Below are 17,838 nucleotides of genomic sequence, written 5' to 3'. Positions count from 1 at the left end.
TCTGCGCTGCTTTCCTGATCCTCTTTATTATAACATGGCCACTCATGGAGTGCACATCTGTTCCAGCTGTGGTCAACTTTCAGTTTATATGACCTGTGCACTGCAAGTGTGGCAGTAATGATCATCTGAGTAACTTCAAATTTCTAAGATTCAGTGTTTTGTTTCTGGATGTGACGAATCAGAGTGGATCTCAAACTGCATGTTCATGTGTGCACCTTTGTAGCCCCACCCTAAATCCTGCACTGCTTTCTGACTCAAAACTCATCGGGAAAGTGATCAGTGAGATCAGAATAGGTGAGCAGGAAGATCATTTCCTCACAGACTTCTTTTTACAATCAGAAGAGTCTCCCCCTGTTGGACATTAGAATGGATGCAGGTTTAATCCTCTTCAGCTCTAGCTTCACTTTGCAAACCTTTAAGATACGGCATCTTTATTTACAGTCTATGCTTGCTAAATACATCAAAAGGTGACAGCTTGGTCTTCAGAGGGGGAAGGTGAGGAAAAAGAGGTATAACATGCAGGAAAAGGTGCAGCCACATGCAAATCTGCCAGTTGGTTGTTGTTTTGGGGTTTTCTTCAGTGGTATTTTTCTGAGTTCAACCAGTTAGGACTAAGCCCAGTCTCACCCAGTTTCTGGCTCTCTTCCTCCGCTCACCTCCAACCAGTCATGGCAGACAGCCGCCCCTCCATGAACCTGCCTCTCCTACATAGTTTTTCCTTCCCACTGTCGCTGCGTGCTTATGTAAATAACACTGAACTGAACTGAATTTCACATGGCAGCTCCAAAAACCTGTCCTGGAATCCATATCGCTACATGTCCGAGTTAAGCTGGAGGTCACAGGTGAAGTATTCTGTGTAACAGGATCAGCTGTCAGACAGAGGCAAAAATAAGTGGAGAATAAATCAAGCGTTTGGTGGTTTTGTGTCGGTGCTGTCCTGCAGATTCAAAAATTAGACACTAACGAAGCTTGAGATATAAATCTGTCAAAATACACAAGAAATAAACTCTCAGATAGCCCAGGCCTGGATGCTGAAGGCAGATGAAAAAGTCTGAGTTTTTCTTTAAGAGAAACCAAGAAGAGCAGACAGCTTATTTTACACAAATGCCCGCTGAAGATTTCCTATCACGACAAGCCGACGATCGTATATCAAAGAAGATTCGGCTGTATTGTTGTCGGGATGGACGGGCTAATTCAGGCGATGGAGTGTTAGTCGCCCGCTTCAACCAAATCAGCAGATGAAAGCGTCCTGGCCCGGGCCGGCTGCTGAAGCAGGAGGAGAGTTTCAAAGGTAGAAGGAATAAAAGTGAGCTTTCAGGCCGTCCACTCAGGGGAGAGCAGCTACTCTGTGAACTTCAGTTCCAGCGTCTAATCTGCAGTCACAACAAAAGAGGCATTATACTGAGAAGAGGAAATCTTAGATCCAGCTTTCACCCAAACCCCCCAACACACACACACACACACGCACACACACACATCCCAAAAACAGCATTTTAAACCAGCGGCCTCCTCGTTACAGCAGATAGGTCTTCCGCTGTTGATACAGTAAAGCAGACATTCCTGTGCAGATTCCTCTCCTCAGATAACCGGGAAAGGTTTGCTCAGAAGTTTCTGCAGAACGGCAGCTCAGTGATGCACAAAGCCGAGGTTAAAGAAACCGTTTCCTCCCACAAAATTCACTGAAATGTTTTTAGCCTGGAGCCAGAGCACCAATCGGATCATTTAAGATCTGATCTTACAACAAAGATTTGAGATGCTCGATGTCCATTTAAGGACAGGATCCTGTTCTTTTTTTTTAGTTTAACCAATCAGGATCAGTCAATAGGATGCGCTTTTTTCTCCACAAATAACCTTAGTGATGTCTTACAGGTTTCGTCTCTGTAGTCAGAGCTCACAGAGACAAAACCTGTTCGTGAAAGTCGAAATCAGCCTGCTAACAATCGTCACTGCGGACGTGTCATTAAACTACAGATAACCTTGTCATTAATGCCGATTACATCATACACGTTAACTGAAGCCTACGCTAGCTAGCTGTACATGTTTAACGCAGTGTGGCGAGTAGCTCTATAGCATTTTGTTATTTGTACCAGGATGATGTGCTGAGATGAAACCAGGAGTCTTTGCATGCTAAGCTGAGTCTGCTGCGCCTGCTGGGTCAGGCAGGTTCTAAGAGAAGTGATCGGCATCTGCTGCATTAATGAAAGGATTTGACCCTGCAGCATGAATGATCTGTGCTTTGTTAGCAGAGCAGAGCGAGTGTGTGGTTATTTGCTGTAGAGGTTTTCCTGAAGCTGGAGGCTGCAGACATTTGATTCTGTAGTTCATATGTGACGTGAATCTTTAAGTTTTAAATCTACTGATTCTTCATGCACACGAGAAACTTCTCTGATGGTTCAGTCCACTTCAGGTAGCCTGCATGGTGCTGTTCTTTGGTCTTAATGATGAAGGCTGTGTTTCTGTTAGCACAGACTGAAATCGTCACATCATTTTGGCTGCACGTGTTCCTAAACTGGCCCAGTTTACCGCTAAGACTCTGAACATCTCGCTGTGTTGGGCCGGGCTGTGGAGAAGTGTTTGTTGTGTTGCTCTGGCTGGAGAAACCCTGCAGCGCTGCCAGGACAAGAGCTGCTGCCAGCCACTGCCTCGCAGCCCAAGAGGGGAAGAACCTCAAAAAGCCAAATCCGAATTGAGCGATGGCCAGTTTAACTGATGTCTCATGCTCTCTGTGTGAAAAGCAGCGTCAGTCTGCATGAGTGTGATCGTATTTTAGTTAGCACTGAAATAAAGATGCAAACCTTTAACATGCTGGCTTTTAGAATTATTGCATGTTCAGTCTAAAAATGTGAGAAAGTTAAAGAGAGCTCTGACTTGAACCAGGGTTAGTGGTCTAAAAAGGCTGCCAGAATATGAAGACACTAACCTGCAATTATAGCAGATCGAAATTGATGCGACAGCAGCACTGACCATCAAGAACCAAAGCATACCACAAAAAATGATTAGAGAGAAAAGCAGTTAAATTCACTTCTTATTAACCTGTCATCTATAAGTCAAAGAGGTTTGGTTAGGCTCCAGTCCCAGTGGCTGGAAATGTGCTTCAGGTAGCAGGAACTTTATTATTGAACGGACATGAAACCTCTGAGCTAGCTTGGTTTCAGTTTTATTCTTTATTTGATCTTCTGCTTTAGACCAGATTTGGTTAAATACTGGAATGAAGCCTGTGCTGCTGCATCTCCTCAATATGTGAAACATGTCCTCATTTTATACAGCACCAAATCACAACATCAGTTTCCTCAAGGTGCATTATATTGTAAGGTAGACCCTTCAATAATACATACAGAGAAAAACCCAACAATCGTATGACCCCCTATGAGCAAGCAATTTGGCGACAGTGGGAAGGAAAAACTCCTTTTTAATAGAAAGAAACCTCCGGCAGAACAAGGCTCAGGGAGGGGCGGCCATCTGCCGCGACTGGTTGGTGTAGGAGAAGTAAGATGGGATAAAAAAACATGCTGTGGAAGACAGCCAGAGGGGAACCACTGACTGTGCTGCTATCTCAAGAAAAGCATGTTCTGTGGAGCAGACATCAGTCTGAAATGGTGAAACTGAAAAATATTAGATTTATTTCATTCAGTTTTATTTATATACAGAGATGGGCAGTAAGTGTAATCTGATTACTTTTTTCAGGTAACGAGTAAAGGGATTACTATTGCAAAAACGGTAATTAGATTACCGTTACTTTCCCGTAGGAACGCTGCGTTACTGCGTTACTAAAACCGTGAGTTTTTTGCGAGAATGTCTCATGACAGTGACGTAAGCGAGTGCGACATTCGTGACAACAGCTGTGTGCAGATCAACAATGGATCATATATCGAGTGCGGGAGAGAGTATGACCGTGCAGCGTTTAAAGCGTGGGAAGAAAACTTCTTTTTACAGCGAAAAAACCCCTAAACTTCCGAGCAAGCACCAAGTGCGCTACCACGTAATGGGAAACTCACAGAGAAACTCGCGAATTCTTCCACTGACCACCTACGCCACTCCTGCTTTACAGGTGAAAATAGAGCAACAGGACTGCTGAGTCTTTGATGTTATTTATTTTCTGCTGTGTTTTACTTGCATCTATTTGAAAGACTGAGTGTAAACACAAAAAAAAAATATTTTATGTGCTGGAATGTGCAGAAAATAAGTTTAAATGTTAAACAAATTTCTTCCAGTCAGTGAATGTTGCATATAATTACATTTTTGCTGGATGCATAAAGTTAAAAGGTTAAAACTAGTAAAACAAGTTTTAAAAAGAGACTTTTCCATTTGATTACATTTTGTATGATGGATTATGTAGAAAAAGTAGAATTGGGCTGAAAGATCTATCGCTTTATTACCTACTCAGGTTGTAAATCGTGTTTTTAAAAAGTAACTAAGTAATTAATTACTTTTGAAAATAAGTAATCAGTAAAGTAACGGGATTACTTTTTTGGGGACGTAATCGGTAATTAGTTACTGATTACTTTTTTCAAGTAACTTGACCAACACTGTTTATATAGCACCAAATCACAACAACTGTCACCTCCAGGTACAATAATACAGAGAAATCCAACAATCATATTGAGCATGCGCTCAGTGACGGTGGGAAGGAAAAACTCCCTTTTCACAGGAAGAAATCTGTGGCAGCAGGCTCAGATTAGTATATTGATGAATGATTTTAATTGCACTGAGATGTCTGCCTCTTTAGACAGCAGCCAGCTCCCCCTGAGCAGCATGTCGGCTGCACACATGCGTCACCCTGATGGACAACAGCTACCAGTTGCCTTCCACGAATACGATGTTATAATATTAATAAAATTATGTGTGATAAGAATTTTTTTTTTCTGTTAGCACTCATATTCTCAGCAGCAGCTGTTTTCCTGTCTTATTTTTCTGACCGTAAACTCAAGGCCTTGTGTCTGAAACATGCCGTCGGTGTGCAGTGGTGTTTGGGGCCGAGGTGGAGGAGCAAGGTTTGCGGGGCTTGTCGGGGGTGGGAGGATCCTGGCTGTCAGAGGACATGAGGATGATGAGTTTGGCTGACACTCACCGCCACTCTCTCTGATCGGCTGTGATGTGCCAAGATGGACATCAGCACAGCCGGGGATGCTCTGGCTACCGGCCCCGCCTGTCTGCTCGCATGCCAACACAAACTGCACAATGTCTTGTTTTAGGGGAGGAAGCGTGGCTCTTTTGGCATCCCACGCCACCTCGCGTCATTTGGCTGCTGCTCTGCTGTCTTCAGGGCCTCTGTGGAGGGAGGTGCACGGCCTCTGTGTGTTTTTGTCAGGAAAAAATCACTCCAAAACTTTCATGTTGGGTGCCAACGTGACCGTCAGGCCTCACCCAGCAGAATTGATGAGTGCCTTCTGATAATCCATTAAGACACAGCGAAAGGTCGCGGGGTATAAATAGCCTTCAAGGACGCGGCGTGGCGCCATCTGAAGAGGACATGCAGAAATCTCCTCATCAATCTGCACGTGAAGCTGTTTGTTTCTGAGCAGCTTTGTCAGGTAGCCCGTGACATTTACACAGACCGGGGGTGGACAAAATAGCAGCAACACCTGAGAACAGGACGTAACTTCTCCCCGTGACCTGTTTATCCTGCAGCTCATCAACTCAACATGACGGCCTCAAGGCAGAAAGCCCACGCAGCCACAGCAGCAGTTGAAAACTGGACTCTGGTCGTGACACACTTTCTTTCTGCTGGAGCAAACGTAAAGTCCGTTTATATTCCCAGCTAGTTTACTTTGGTGCCATTTTAAGACTTTTTCATCTCACTCTGAGAAATCTACCAACTTTTTTCAACAGCAGGTGGGAGGGGCTTCTGTGCTCAAAATGACCACATTACCGCTATCCTGTTATGACATCATGCAGCTCCAACAGTAGGAAAAAACTGATTAACCTGAGTTTTAGGAGCAGCCTGAGGTTTACTGCACATGCACTGGCCTCGTTATTAGAAACTGCGGATGCATTTAATGTGAACATCAATCACTGGAACAGCAGAAGAAGCAGAACAGATCTCCCTTGAATGTAAAAATAGGTTAAAGTCTTACATAGTTTCATATGGGATGCAAAGGGGGGTTCAGAGGTTCCCATAACAACACATCACACAAGTGAATGTGGAAATAAAGCCTGCTGCATTCAGCTCAGACATACTGTGCACATAACAGGTCTGCCATTCCTCCGTAACTGAAGCTTTGTCATTACATGCACAACGATCAACTGTTTGTCTCCGCTGGGAGAGCATGTCATCAGGCGGCGCTCAGGTGACCCATGAGCTGATAACGGGCAGAAAAGAACAACCTGCAAACACGGTGAGCAGGACGAGCGCCCAACCTCACAACCACGTCCAAGCTCGCCGCCGAGCGCTTTGACCAAACGTCTTGGCTCTGAGTGATGGAGAGGCAGATGGTGCTCATGGCTAACACATGCACACACACACACACTCGGGCTGAAGAGCAGCAGCTGTTGTACAGTGGAGGTGGCAGCTCTGCTGTGTGGAGGCTTTCCAGCAGAATACATTAACCTGCATCCGTGTTCACTCAGAAACAGGAACTAAAACATTTGTTTTGATGCACGTTTTACTACAAGAACGGATTTTATTTATTTTTGGGAACCATCTACATCACTCAAATCACTTCACACCTTCTCTTTGTTATTAAAGGAATTTTTTCTCTTTGTTATTAAAGGAATTTTATTTTGACAAACATGCTTATTGTGTTATTATTTAGTATAATTTATTTAATTAGAAGAATATCTATTAACACTGTCAGACTGTCAGCGCATCGGTGTGAAAGTGAAGAAAATGTAATTAAAGAAATAAAGTCGTGACACGACCCCGTCCCCCACAAATGAAAATAAATGATGGCAGATGTGAAAGATGGCTGTAGCTTCGTACCTTACCAGCTGGGTGGAGCTGTGGTTGCACCGCCTGTTTTGTGAGAAATGTCTCCACATTGTTGTTTGAATCTCTGACTGAGGAGTGATACGCTGCAGCATTTCATTATTATTACTGAGATGTAATGTATGAAATCTAGACCCATCACAACAACTGTTGTGTTCACAAACCATGTACTGGACCGGCTTGCTTCAGGATGCAGTGCAACCGTGAATAGAAATGGTGTAAGACTGTGCTGATGTTCCGTGTCTGTTTGTCTAAGGTGGTTCTCAGCAGCTCTGCAGCTCTGGCATCAACAGTCTTCTTGGGAACAAACCAACAACCAGAGAACAAAACAACACCCCTCACAAACGTACTCATTCAATTTCAATTCAGTTTAACTTTATTTAAATAGCAACAAATCACAACACAGTCACCTCAACGCGTTTTATATTGTAAGATAAGGACCCTTTAATGATAGAGAGATTAGCCCAACAATCAGACGACCCCCTATGGGCGAGCACTTGGTGACAGTGGGAAGGAAAAACTCACCGTTTACTGGAAGAAACCTCCAGTTCAGGGAAAGGCAGCCATCTGCTCTCCAGACAGCTTCACATTCTTTACTGTTGGCTTCAGAAACCGTCAGCCACCATTATCCGTGTTTACATTACCTTCATAAGGACAGGAGCCCCGTGAGGTGTAACAGAGGCCACGTGACCAGGAGATATCACAGTTGTCCTCCAGAGTAAGAACAACTTTCTCCCTGCTGCACAGAGCTAAACTCTCCGACATGTTTCTCTGGGTTTGCTGACTGTAATGTTTAAGGATTGCTGAAGTACCACAAACTTGCAGTCTGTTCACACATCTTTGTTTTCCTCATCCTGAGAGGTGATCTAAATATTCGTGTCTCGGAACAGCTGGAAAACTGACAGGTGTGCTGTACAGCGTTTGGATGGCTGTTTGTGCTCTGCGGCAGCAAAATAACAACAGTAATGCTGTTTGACACGGACGCAGATTCATGAAGCAAACTCGTGTGGAAGAAGTTACAAAAAGAATCAGACAAGAAAAAACGAGCTCGGACAAATGAAACCATGCGGACAGGTGACGGTTACATCGAGGCGATGGCGGTGTAAGGGTAGTGCGCTGACGTTTGGGTATCCTGCGAGTAAACGTGAGAGCGGAGACGCTCTTCGTGTGGAGGCCGACGGGAAGTAGCATGTCAGGTAGTTTGTGTGCGAGTGCTTCAGCGTCTGTTTCTCTGCTGCGGAACAATGAAGTCATTATTGTGCTCATTTGTTTCTCGTGCTCCGTAAACCAGATGCAGCATGTTTCTAATCGTCAGAGCACGCGTCCATCGGGTCCTCGTTACTGCCTCCGCGGTGACTTCAGGACACGTCCGTACATTAGAACAATCAGCTCAAAAAATATTTAGATTTACATGATGGCCACTAAATTACTTCCAAGTATTCCTCCAAATTATTTGGACAAGAAAGATTTTTTAAAACTGTCCAGTCGCACCAGTGAGTTTTCTTCTTGTTTTTACAGGATTTATCCACAGTTTGGTTCCAGATGTCATGTTGTTTCAGGAGTTATTGTGTGTGATGTTTGGTGTAGTGACTTAAATCCTTTCATACTGGAGAGATTTTATTCTTTATTTCTTTTTCTGTGATCTGCTGTAGTTCTGTGGTTAAATGCTTCTTGCTGTCCGGGTCCTGTTAGTTTATCCTCTATTTGTTTCAGCCTTATTCCAGATTTCACCATCACCTCCAGTTTCATCTCTCTGGCAGTGGTTTCTGCTTTGTAGGAGGTAAAAGAGCAACAGACCAAACTGTGCCAGCACCCCTCCCAGTGTAATGCATTCAGTATTTCAGAACCATCCCATCAGTTTGTACTCACAATCCTAAAAAAAATCACACTGTGATTATTTGCTTTGATTTATTTTATGGGAACTGAAGAGAACCGACTTTTCAACATGTGACAGAAAACATTTTCCAGGTCTCGATCTTGTTGTCTAATTACAGATTAACACATATGTTCATAGCATCTGTCTGTCATTGGAAATGTTCTGGAAAATGACTTCCTGAAGGAGTGGAAGGCCTGGTTAATAACAATTAGTCACGAGCAACAGATTGATGAGGAATTCTTCCAGCTTTGTGTCCACAGTTTACTTTTTCCATTATGATGACCAGATTCTGCAGAAATGCTTTTACAACAATCAAACAACCCCCGTGAGCAAGCAGTTGGCGACAGTGGGAAGGAAAAACTCTTTTAACAGGAAGAAACCTCCGGCAGAACCAGGCTCAGGAAGTGACGGGAATCTGCCGAGACCTGTCGAGGATGAAGGGAAAGAAATTGAAATGATGAAACTGAGGGAAGTGATGTGAAAGTGAAGAATGCAGTTGTAATTGCTGGTCATATTCAAAAATCCCCCAGATCAAATTGAATAGTTTCATACGATTATTATGTGACCAGATGAAAACAATATGTTTAGTTGTTGTTATTTGTTTAATATGGTCATATTCCTGTTGCAACTCACTGTTTTGATATTTGATTTTCAGATCAAGCTAGATTTTTCTGATTTTTCGCAGGCGAATACAGATCTGACACAGTTTCCACTTTAGTCCACACCTCAGCTTTCAGTACTTTTAAGGAGCCTGCTACCCAAGCCTCAGATATATGAGACCAGCACACTTCTGGACCTGTGGAGGATCTCCTGCCGATTTCCGTCAGGATCAGAAAATCATAAATGTTTTTCTGTGAGCAGCAGCATTGACCTTTATTGGATGCAAACCCTGAGAGAAACACAGGTTAAATACCACTAGTGAGCTCATTCACTTTCAGCTGGTGCTGATTCGTCAGCGGCCCGGAGACAGTAATCAGTTCTGTTGTGGATTCCATGGCCATGTGGTTCTTTTACCCTTGGTGGTGTGCTGAATGTGTGCGCTGACAGCAGCGGGAATAAAGGAGGATGTGTGGTGTTTGTTTCTGCATGTGGTTTTCCCTCTGCAGCCTCAGCCACCTGGAACACAAAGGCATCTGACAGTAATCAGGACAAGGGGGAAAGGCATGAAAACAAACACTGTTGTTTGGAGCTCAGGCTTCCTGGCTTTTGTCAAACGCTTCGTTTAAATGCTCCTCTAATGTTCTGCAAGTGCTGCACGGCCAGACAGCTAAGATTAGGTGCGAGAATACACGAGAGACAGGGAGCAGGAAGAAGACAAAGGGTCATTTAATATGGCTGATGTGGCGAGTGCTGCGGGGACAGCTGGCGAGCTACTCGGGGAAATGTCCCTGATAGTGTGTCCTCATATGGACGCTTTGGCTTCGGTGAGCTTCAGCGGCCGGGTGGACGGACAGACGGGTGGGTGGCAGGGTGCTCCTGCTGCGACGCCCGGGGGCGCCACCATGCTGCGCAAAGAGGGGGGGGGGGGGCAATGGGAAAAACAGCTGCTGACAATCAGGTCTTTTTGTCTCTGTAGTTCGGGGGAGGAAGGAAGTGAAACACATATATTTGGGTAACTTATTGGATTTAGTGGAAAAATTGGAGAAATGTGTTCTCGGCTCGTCGTGCTGACAGTTTGTGGTCGACATGAAAGCTTGTTGTTCATGCTTTGGGTTTTGCAGCATTTTCACTTGTTTCTGTGTATTTTTGTACTGTGCTTTTTCACAGAGGCCAGAAAAATATTGAAAAATGAGCCGTGTGCCCCGTGAAACGCAACACCGGTGCTTTCTTAATGTGTTAACTGTGGAAATATAATAAAATTAACGTAAAAGAATATGTTCCGTATAAATATAAATGTGCTTTATATTTATTTCAGTTACACCTCATTGTCTGAATTCCTTAATAATATGTGGGAACAAATATATTTTTAAGTAAGTGTTTATTTGATTAATATCAGCGTGTCCGCAGTGTGATTTTAAAAAGGTTTTCATTTTTGCTCCCAAATGATTACTTTTTAATATGTTTGCAGAAAAAGTCACGTTTTCAGTAGATGAACACAGATCCATCTAATCTCTGCCCTGCAAGAATAAATGAGTCAGTTTTGTGTTTATTCTGAGAGAATAAATTACTGCCCTGCGGCAGGTGAGTAGAACTCTCAGCAGAATCAGGTGGAATAAGGACAAATGTGCCAACTTTCTTCTGCAGGTGAGCACAGGAGGTCCAAGAAACACAACAGCGCCTTCTGCTGGGAGCTGAGGTAAAGCCCGGCAGCTGCTTCAGAGTGTGCAGGTACTGCAAAGCGTGAAGGTCCCACTCATCTGACACACGAAAGGGCCACACAGAAGAAAACTTCACACTTTTATTGACATCCAGTCAGGTCTTCACACACAACATCATCACTTCCTGGTTAAACCCAGCTCCCCGCGGTGAGGAGGTATTAATATTCAGGCAGTCTCACAGTTTGGAGCCTGCTGCACTGACAGATGTTTATTTTTTAGACCCACTGACGCACGTGTGAATGCAGACCAGACATCATTTCTGAATTAAAATCTGAACTTCATTACAAAGTAAAACGTAAACACTTTTTCATAATTTTTGAAAATACATAACTTACAACAAAAGTCGCTTTTTAACGTTTATATTTAATATAATTGTTTTTTGTTGGGGGGGGGGGGGGGGGTGATTGTTTCAATCAATTTCAGTATTATATATATGCATGTTGCACCATTCATATTCATAATAGTAATAACATTAGGCACTTAGAGTCTTTTTTTTTTAAATCGACCACTAACATTTAAAATAGACTTGCATAATTTTATTCAATAACAAAAATAAGATTGCTCAGATTTAATGTGTATTTCCGGAAACGTACAAGAGCATATTATTGCTATAAATATTAAAAAACAACCCACCCATAGTAAACGTTTATTTCCAAATAATGGATACGTAATGTCATCATTCCTGTGACATCAGCTACTACATATATAAATATGTAAATCATTGTAAAGATTTAAGTGTTTTTGTGTGTTTTAAGAATTATTTCCAAAGCATAGATAAATATCCTGAGCAGTTCATATAGTAAATTTCCTCCGGGTTGATGAACACTTCTACGAGGAGTTAGAGACACGTGTATGCTACGATGGTGATGGTAAGAGATATATTTGGTTTAAGCAGCTCACAGGTGCAAACGTAATGTGACCAGTATTAATATCAGTTAAAATTAGTATATTCAGTTTTATATTAGTATTGATCAACATTTTATTTTACCAGCTAAAGTTTTTTCAATTCACTTTTATTGTTGAAGAAAAAGTTTAATTTAGTTTATATTCAGTTTTTCTTTTTGTGCAGGTTTTTATTCAGCTGTTAATTTTACATATTGAACATGTGAAATTGTTTATTTAAGTTTTTCTTAAATAAATTGTAGAGTTTAGCTTGAATGTGAATGTTAGCTAACTGTTTAAATGATGCTAAAAAAACGAACGATTAGGCTAATATAGTTTAAGCTAAATTTATATTAACACATTAATACATTTATGATTTGTTTCAGTATGTGTAAGTAATTAGGATTAACTTATCCAAATTTTAAAGGTGAACTTGTGGTAAATTATTCCACGGCTGAATAATTTAATAGTTGTTTTTTTTTAATGGCGGTTTTTCGTGACTTTGAAACGTGAAAGGACGTCTCTAATGGACTCAGCGGTAAGAGACCAAGAAAAAAAAAGGTTTGAAACGTGTGGTGAAAATGTTCCACTCTGTCCACGATGTTTTCATTAAGCCGAGCGAGTTGGCCAAAACGAAACACAGAGGAGCTGAAAATGTCTCCAAGCGTTGAACCCATTTCTGGTTCAAACTGGAACTTTGAGGTAAAAGGCCTCCTCCTCATACCTGGAGTGGACTTCAGGGACAGTTTGGTGAGTATTTCACAGCCTGCTGTGAGACTTTTCACTTATTTTACATCAGCAGCTAAAACAGGTTTAATTTACAGGAGAAAAGTGTAACTGTACCTTTAATCATGAAGTCCAGGTGGATTAGAGCTGAGATGGGTCCGTTTGGGTAGCAGACAGCGTACTTAAAATTAAAACTGACATCCCAGCTATCATGGAGAGGCACAAACTGGATAGGTCACCATTATAATCAACATTTAACAATTTTAAGGGATACTGCAGAAATACAGTGAGCATAAATGTATTTGTCACAACAGTTATAAATGTAGGGTCTCTGCTGCTACAGGAATTGGCCCTAAAAGCCAGTATTTAAAAGTGGTTTACATTTCCTGGTTCCTGACGTCTCGGTTAAGAGCTTAGTGACGTCTGGCTTTGAAAAATAAAAATCATCAGGAAAAACAAGGGAAGTGTTTCAAGGTCCTTGTCTGTGTTAGTCAGGTTATTCTATTAATGGTAAACGGCCTCAGGTATTTGCCTATCCCGGCAGGCCTCGCCTCGTCCATCTCTCTCCACAAATTTAGGATACGAATCGGCGAATCAGACGCAAACAGAAGGCAGTGCTGCCAACTGTTCACTTTCATGTGAATGACTAGCAGTTTTGTGTCGGCTTTCTTAGAATAAACTGGAAAATAACTAATCGACTGAAGCAACGTGTAACCGCGACCTACACCGCCGTGTGGATGCCGGTTGAGGAAGAAACCACGACTGTTGGTGCTGGCACTACTCAGGTTAGTCACACTCCAGACCAACCTGACAGTGTGTGTGTGTGTGTTTGCAACGTTAGACACAGATCTGCAGATTTCGACGATATGATTTGATTAAAAGGAGCCTGACTAACAAGTTCATGCAGCCCCTTGAATGCACAGGAAGTATTTCTGACCGATTATTAATTCATCTGACAGGAAAATTCCTGATAAAACCTGACAGGCAGCTGAGTTGTCGGGAACTGAAAATTGTGAGAGCTGTGCTAGTTTGCAGAAAGTTTCTGAGTGAAAAAAAACACGCAAGCTTCATAAAGTCTGAATTCAGAGATCATCCTCAGCGCACATGTGGAGGGAAGTGGAGCGATGCTAACGCCAGGGCTGGCCTACGAAAACAGTTCCGCTCAGCATCTGTCGAACGCTCGTGGCTGGAGTCACAAAGTTTGTCAGCAGGGAAGACGGAGCTGGTTCCTCGTGTTCCCCGTGAACGACGTGTCCTAGATGATCCCAAACAGCACCACAGACGATAACTGCACCTGAGCATGCTCCATAAGCCCGACTTGATTCAACCTTTCACTGCAGGGCTCTCCAAATTTATTCTAATTTCCTTCCAAATTTTCCAGAGAGCCCCTCCTCCCCCCCTCCGACGTATCTCCGGCCGAATCGCATTCCTCCGTTTTGGCCGCCACAATGGGTGAACTGTTTGATGGCGGCTCTGCCCTGGTTCAGGTATTCCCCGTCTGATTAGGAACCTGAGCTTCACAGACACCCCCCCCCCACACACACACACACACACACCGCCTGCTCAGACCCCCCCACGCACACACACAGAGCGAGGCTCTCTTAGGCTGAAGGGCTGAAGCACATGTGATGGGTCGACACCGCCGCTCAGTCCATCCTGAGAGGAAATAAAAACAGAGACGTGTACAAAGACGATTCCAGAGTTTAATTACCTGCATTTCCACAAAAAGAGAAACATAAAATAATAAAGGTAATATTCATACACACAGTGAGTACACAACAGAAATATATGCCACCTGACCATTATCACTTGCTTTTATTATTAAAAAAAAGAATAATTAAAGACCTGCATCATTTTGTAATTAATTCCTTCCTATTCTGTGTCATTATACATATATATAATAAAAGTTATTATGTATGATGAGGACGAATATTTATCAATGTTTCCTATTGATTTAGCTTAATAATTTTTCTCTTTCTATAAATGTGAAATAATTACAAACAGGAAGTGCTTTGGCATTAAAATATTCACAGCCAGGAACTATAAAATACATATTTCTTTTTTATATAAATATACAGTGCTATAAAAATAATTTAATTCTACACTTTGATTTTACGTATGGTGTAAAGCGTGGCTGTGACATAAACTGTCCTGTCAGATTGTTGTTCAGATTTGTTTTACGCTCACACTAAAATAAATAAGAATAAATTTGGCTTAGACTGAAATAAAAAAGAAATCATAATTTACAGTGATTTCTGTCTCATCTGGAAATATATGAAATATGAAAGCAGCTCCTTTATTAATGGCTGTAGCCTCCTAAACAAAAATATGAAAGTTTAATTAAAGACTAAAGCTACATCTGTCAGAAAGTTTTATTTTTACATCAATAATAAACATAAAAACCAGTCAAGCTAATTTTAGTCTCAAGTTTAAGTTTAAACCCTCTCTGTCTGTTCATTTTTAGGCTTGGAGGAGGCTGAGCCTCAGCTTGAGCCTCCTGCTGTCTCCTTCCTACAGGTGAGGTGCATGATGGTGGAGCAAACTTACTGATTGAGCTCGGGATGATGAAGCTTCGGCCGGGAGAGGTGCGCTCTGTCCAGGGTCCACTCGCGCACGGCCCCTCGGTCTGGAGGTATTTATGCCAAAACACACGAGGCTCGGCTGCAGGAGGAGGAGGTGGAGGAAGAGGAGGTGGAGGGCTCACAGCGGATGAAAACAAAACAAAGCATGATAAGCAGTTCCATGTGCACCTCCCTCCCTCTTACCTGCCTTTAAAGTGACCACGAAGAAGAAGTTTGCAAAGTTCAGCTCGCCTCCTCTTCCTCTGCTCCTGATGATGATGAAGAAGCCCTAATTAAACCGGAGGAGGAAGAAAGGGAGAAGCGACCCGAGGCGCGCGACGATGCGTAAAAAGGCTCGTCATTCCTGCGCTCGAACGCGCGCGCGTGTGAGCGAGTGTGTGTTGTGTGCGTATAGAGTGTGTGCGCGTGTATATGCAGTGAGTGTGTGTGTCTGCTTGTGCAGTGAGTTTGTGTGTGTAGGGTGTGTGTGTGTGTAGGGGGTGTGTTTTCCTCGCAGCAGATGACTGCCGCTCACCTTGCCACGGGGTCTGCAGGAGATTGGTTCATTGTCAGGGCGCTTTTTTTCCCATGATTCCATGTGCTGCGGCTACATGTTGCCCAACATGCCAGAGCAAATGTTTTCTCCGTGAGGTGTCTCATGTCCGGTGAGCGCGCTCTCAGATGAGGCTCGCGGACAGCGTGATGGCGGGGAAAAGCTCGGAAGGATCCATCAAATGGCAGCTGTGCTACGACATCTCAGCCAGGACGTGGTGGATGGTGAGTTGGCACGAGCTGCTCTCCTCCTTCTTCTCTTTCTCTTTTCCTCCCGCCAAACACCCCCGCTCCCCTCTGCTCCTCTCTCTGCTCCTCCCGCGGTGTCGGAGCTTCTCTCCACTCAGAAGCGCAAACTTGTCAAAGCGCGGATAAAGTGGCTCCGCGTCCGTGTCCGCGCGCTCCTGCCGGTACTTACGGAGCGGACACTCCCGCCTCACCCCTCCCTCACCGTGATGTCCCGGGACGAGCTGGGCTCCGGCCCCGGTCGGCTGCTCCGTGATGACGCGTAAGGTTCGGCGGACCCGCCGTGGTCCCACGGAGCTTTCTGAAGCTCCGGGGCGGAGGCACCTGCAGCTCCCGCTCCCCCAGCCTGAGCGCGGAGACACAACGGCGGCTTAACGCTGCCGAACAGCTCCGAGAACTCTGCATTCCTCCGGTCACACTGTGCCGTCCGCTGCCGCCGCCAGTTCCCGGTCCAAGGAGAGAGATTTTAGGTGAAGAGTTTCCATTAAAATAATCTTTTGAATTTAGTTTGAAGCAGGAAAAATAAAAAAAATAATTTATTTCCCGTTTCAATGAAGTGAATGTATTAAAATAAATTTATGGCACGCGCTGAGCACAAGATAGAAACGTCTGTTTGTCCTTAAACGTTTCTTATTAAAGGAAAAGTTTCCTGTCGTTTTACTTGATTTAAATAATTTTATTTAAATCAAGGAGGTTAAATTAAACACATTTGTACTTTATTTATAACATTTATTTAAAAATACATTTGGAATATAAATGTAAAATCCTGATTGGACTCTACTTTTACTTTTTATTTCTTTATTAAAATGATTTTAAACCTCACAATTAAATGTAAATATAAAAAACTGAAAATAAATTAAAATAAGGCCAATGCTGGAAGTTCACAGTGATTTTAGGCAATAAATATGCACAAAAATTACGTTTTTTGGGGTGTAAAACCTGAAATATTTTCCTTTTTCCTCTAAATGATTTAAATGAACGGCACAGGTATTTTCTGGGTTTTTTCTACTGGACTTTTGCAGTAAATTCAAATTAATAATGATTTGAATTTTTCGCTCTGCGTGAAAAATTTGACAGTTCGTGGGGAGATATCAGACACGTTTACAGTGACTGCATTAAAAACTCAGCAGTTGAGAGTTTTCTAATGAGGTATCACCGCAGCAGCATCCTAAATGATCATAGCGGGTAATTAGTGGGACTTAAATCTGTGAAGCAGCAGGAAAGGTTAAACTGGCTGAAAGCACAAAGAGGATTATCTGCTCCCATTTTCAGAAAGCAGCTGTGATTATTCCAGATGATTTCAGGCCAGCGCACCAGTTTTCCTTTAGTGCTTTAATGGATTTTAGGTTTTAATCTCATTTAAATATTTTTTATAATCTGCTGTTTGGTGGTTTAATATCGTTAATGAGTCTTTCAGATTCAGGATATTTTGTTTTTAAAGCTGTAAAAATGTTCTGAATTCCTGCTTCCTCTTGTGGAGTCGGGTTTTTTGTGAGCCTTTCTTCGGCCTTCTTCGTCTTCGCTGCACGTTACAGTTAAACGCTGGAGAAGTGAAGCTGAATTGTTGCCAGTTTGTATTTACTGCTGTGCGGCATCTGCAGCAGTGAACACGTCGCCTTCATTAATAGTCACATTTACAGTGAGAGTAGGATGAAGGCGGAGAGCACGAGCAAAAAGATAGAGAAAAATAATATCAGGGAGTTTTTCTCAGAAGAGACAGAAAATTTATTTAAATTATAAACTCAAAACCAT

At 42.9% G+C, this 17,838-nt stretch overlaps 1 protein-coding gene and 1 long non-coding RNA gene across 8 annotated transcripts in view; one reads left to right on the top strand and one right to left on the bottom strand.

The window, feature by feature from the left end:
• Nucleotides 1-11,185: 11,185 nt before the first annotated feature.
• Nucleotides 11,186-15,955, bottom strand: LOC145424162 (uncharacterized). Of its 2 annotated transcripts, XR_013905120.1 has the most exons (4): nucleotides 15,824-15,955; nucleotides 15,493-15,557; nucleotides 15,275-15,388; nucleotides 11,186-14,383 (listed from the first exon to the last, which is right to left on the bottom strand). It is a non-coding gene; the product is annotated as an uncharacterized LOC145424162 (long non-coding RNA). The 2 variants fall into 2 exon arrangements; XR_013905119.1 differs by lacking the exon at nucleotides 15,824-15,955 and having other exon boundaries at nucleotides 15,493-15,765.
• The window catches only part of nfia (nuclear factor I/A), a 150,541-nt gene continuing 148,628 nt past the window's right edge, over nucleotides 15,926-17,838 (top strand). For all 6 annotated transcript variants that reach the window (XM_080297155.1, XM_026159091.2, XM_026159088.2 and 3 more), the window contains exon 1: nucleotides 15,926-16,065. In XM_080297155.1, coding sequence (XP_080153281.1) covers nucleotides 15,970-16,065 — 96 coding nt within the window. In that variant the 5' untranslated portion in view covers nucleotides 15,926-15,969. The remainder of the gene's footprint in view (nucleotides 16,066-17,838) is intronic.

The sequence above is a fragment of the Astatotilapia calliptera genome, chromosome 23 (assembly GCF_964374335.1).
Source record: "Astatotilapia calliptera chromosome 23, fAstCal68.1, whole genome shotgun sequence".
Classification (NCBI taxonomy): Eukaryota; Metazoa; Chordata; class Actinopteri; order Cichliformes; family Cichlidae; genus Astatotilapia; species Astatotilapia calliptera.
This window is presented reverse-complemented; position numbering and strand designations above follow the sequence as displayed.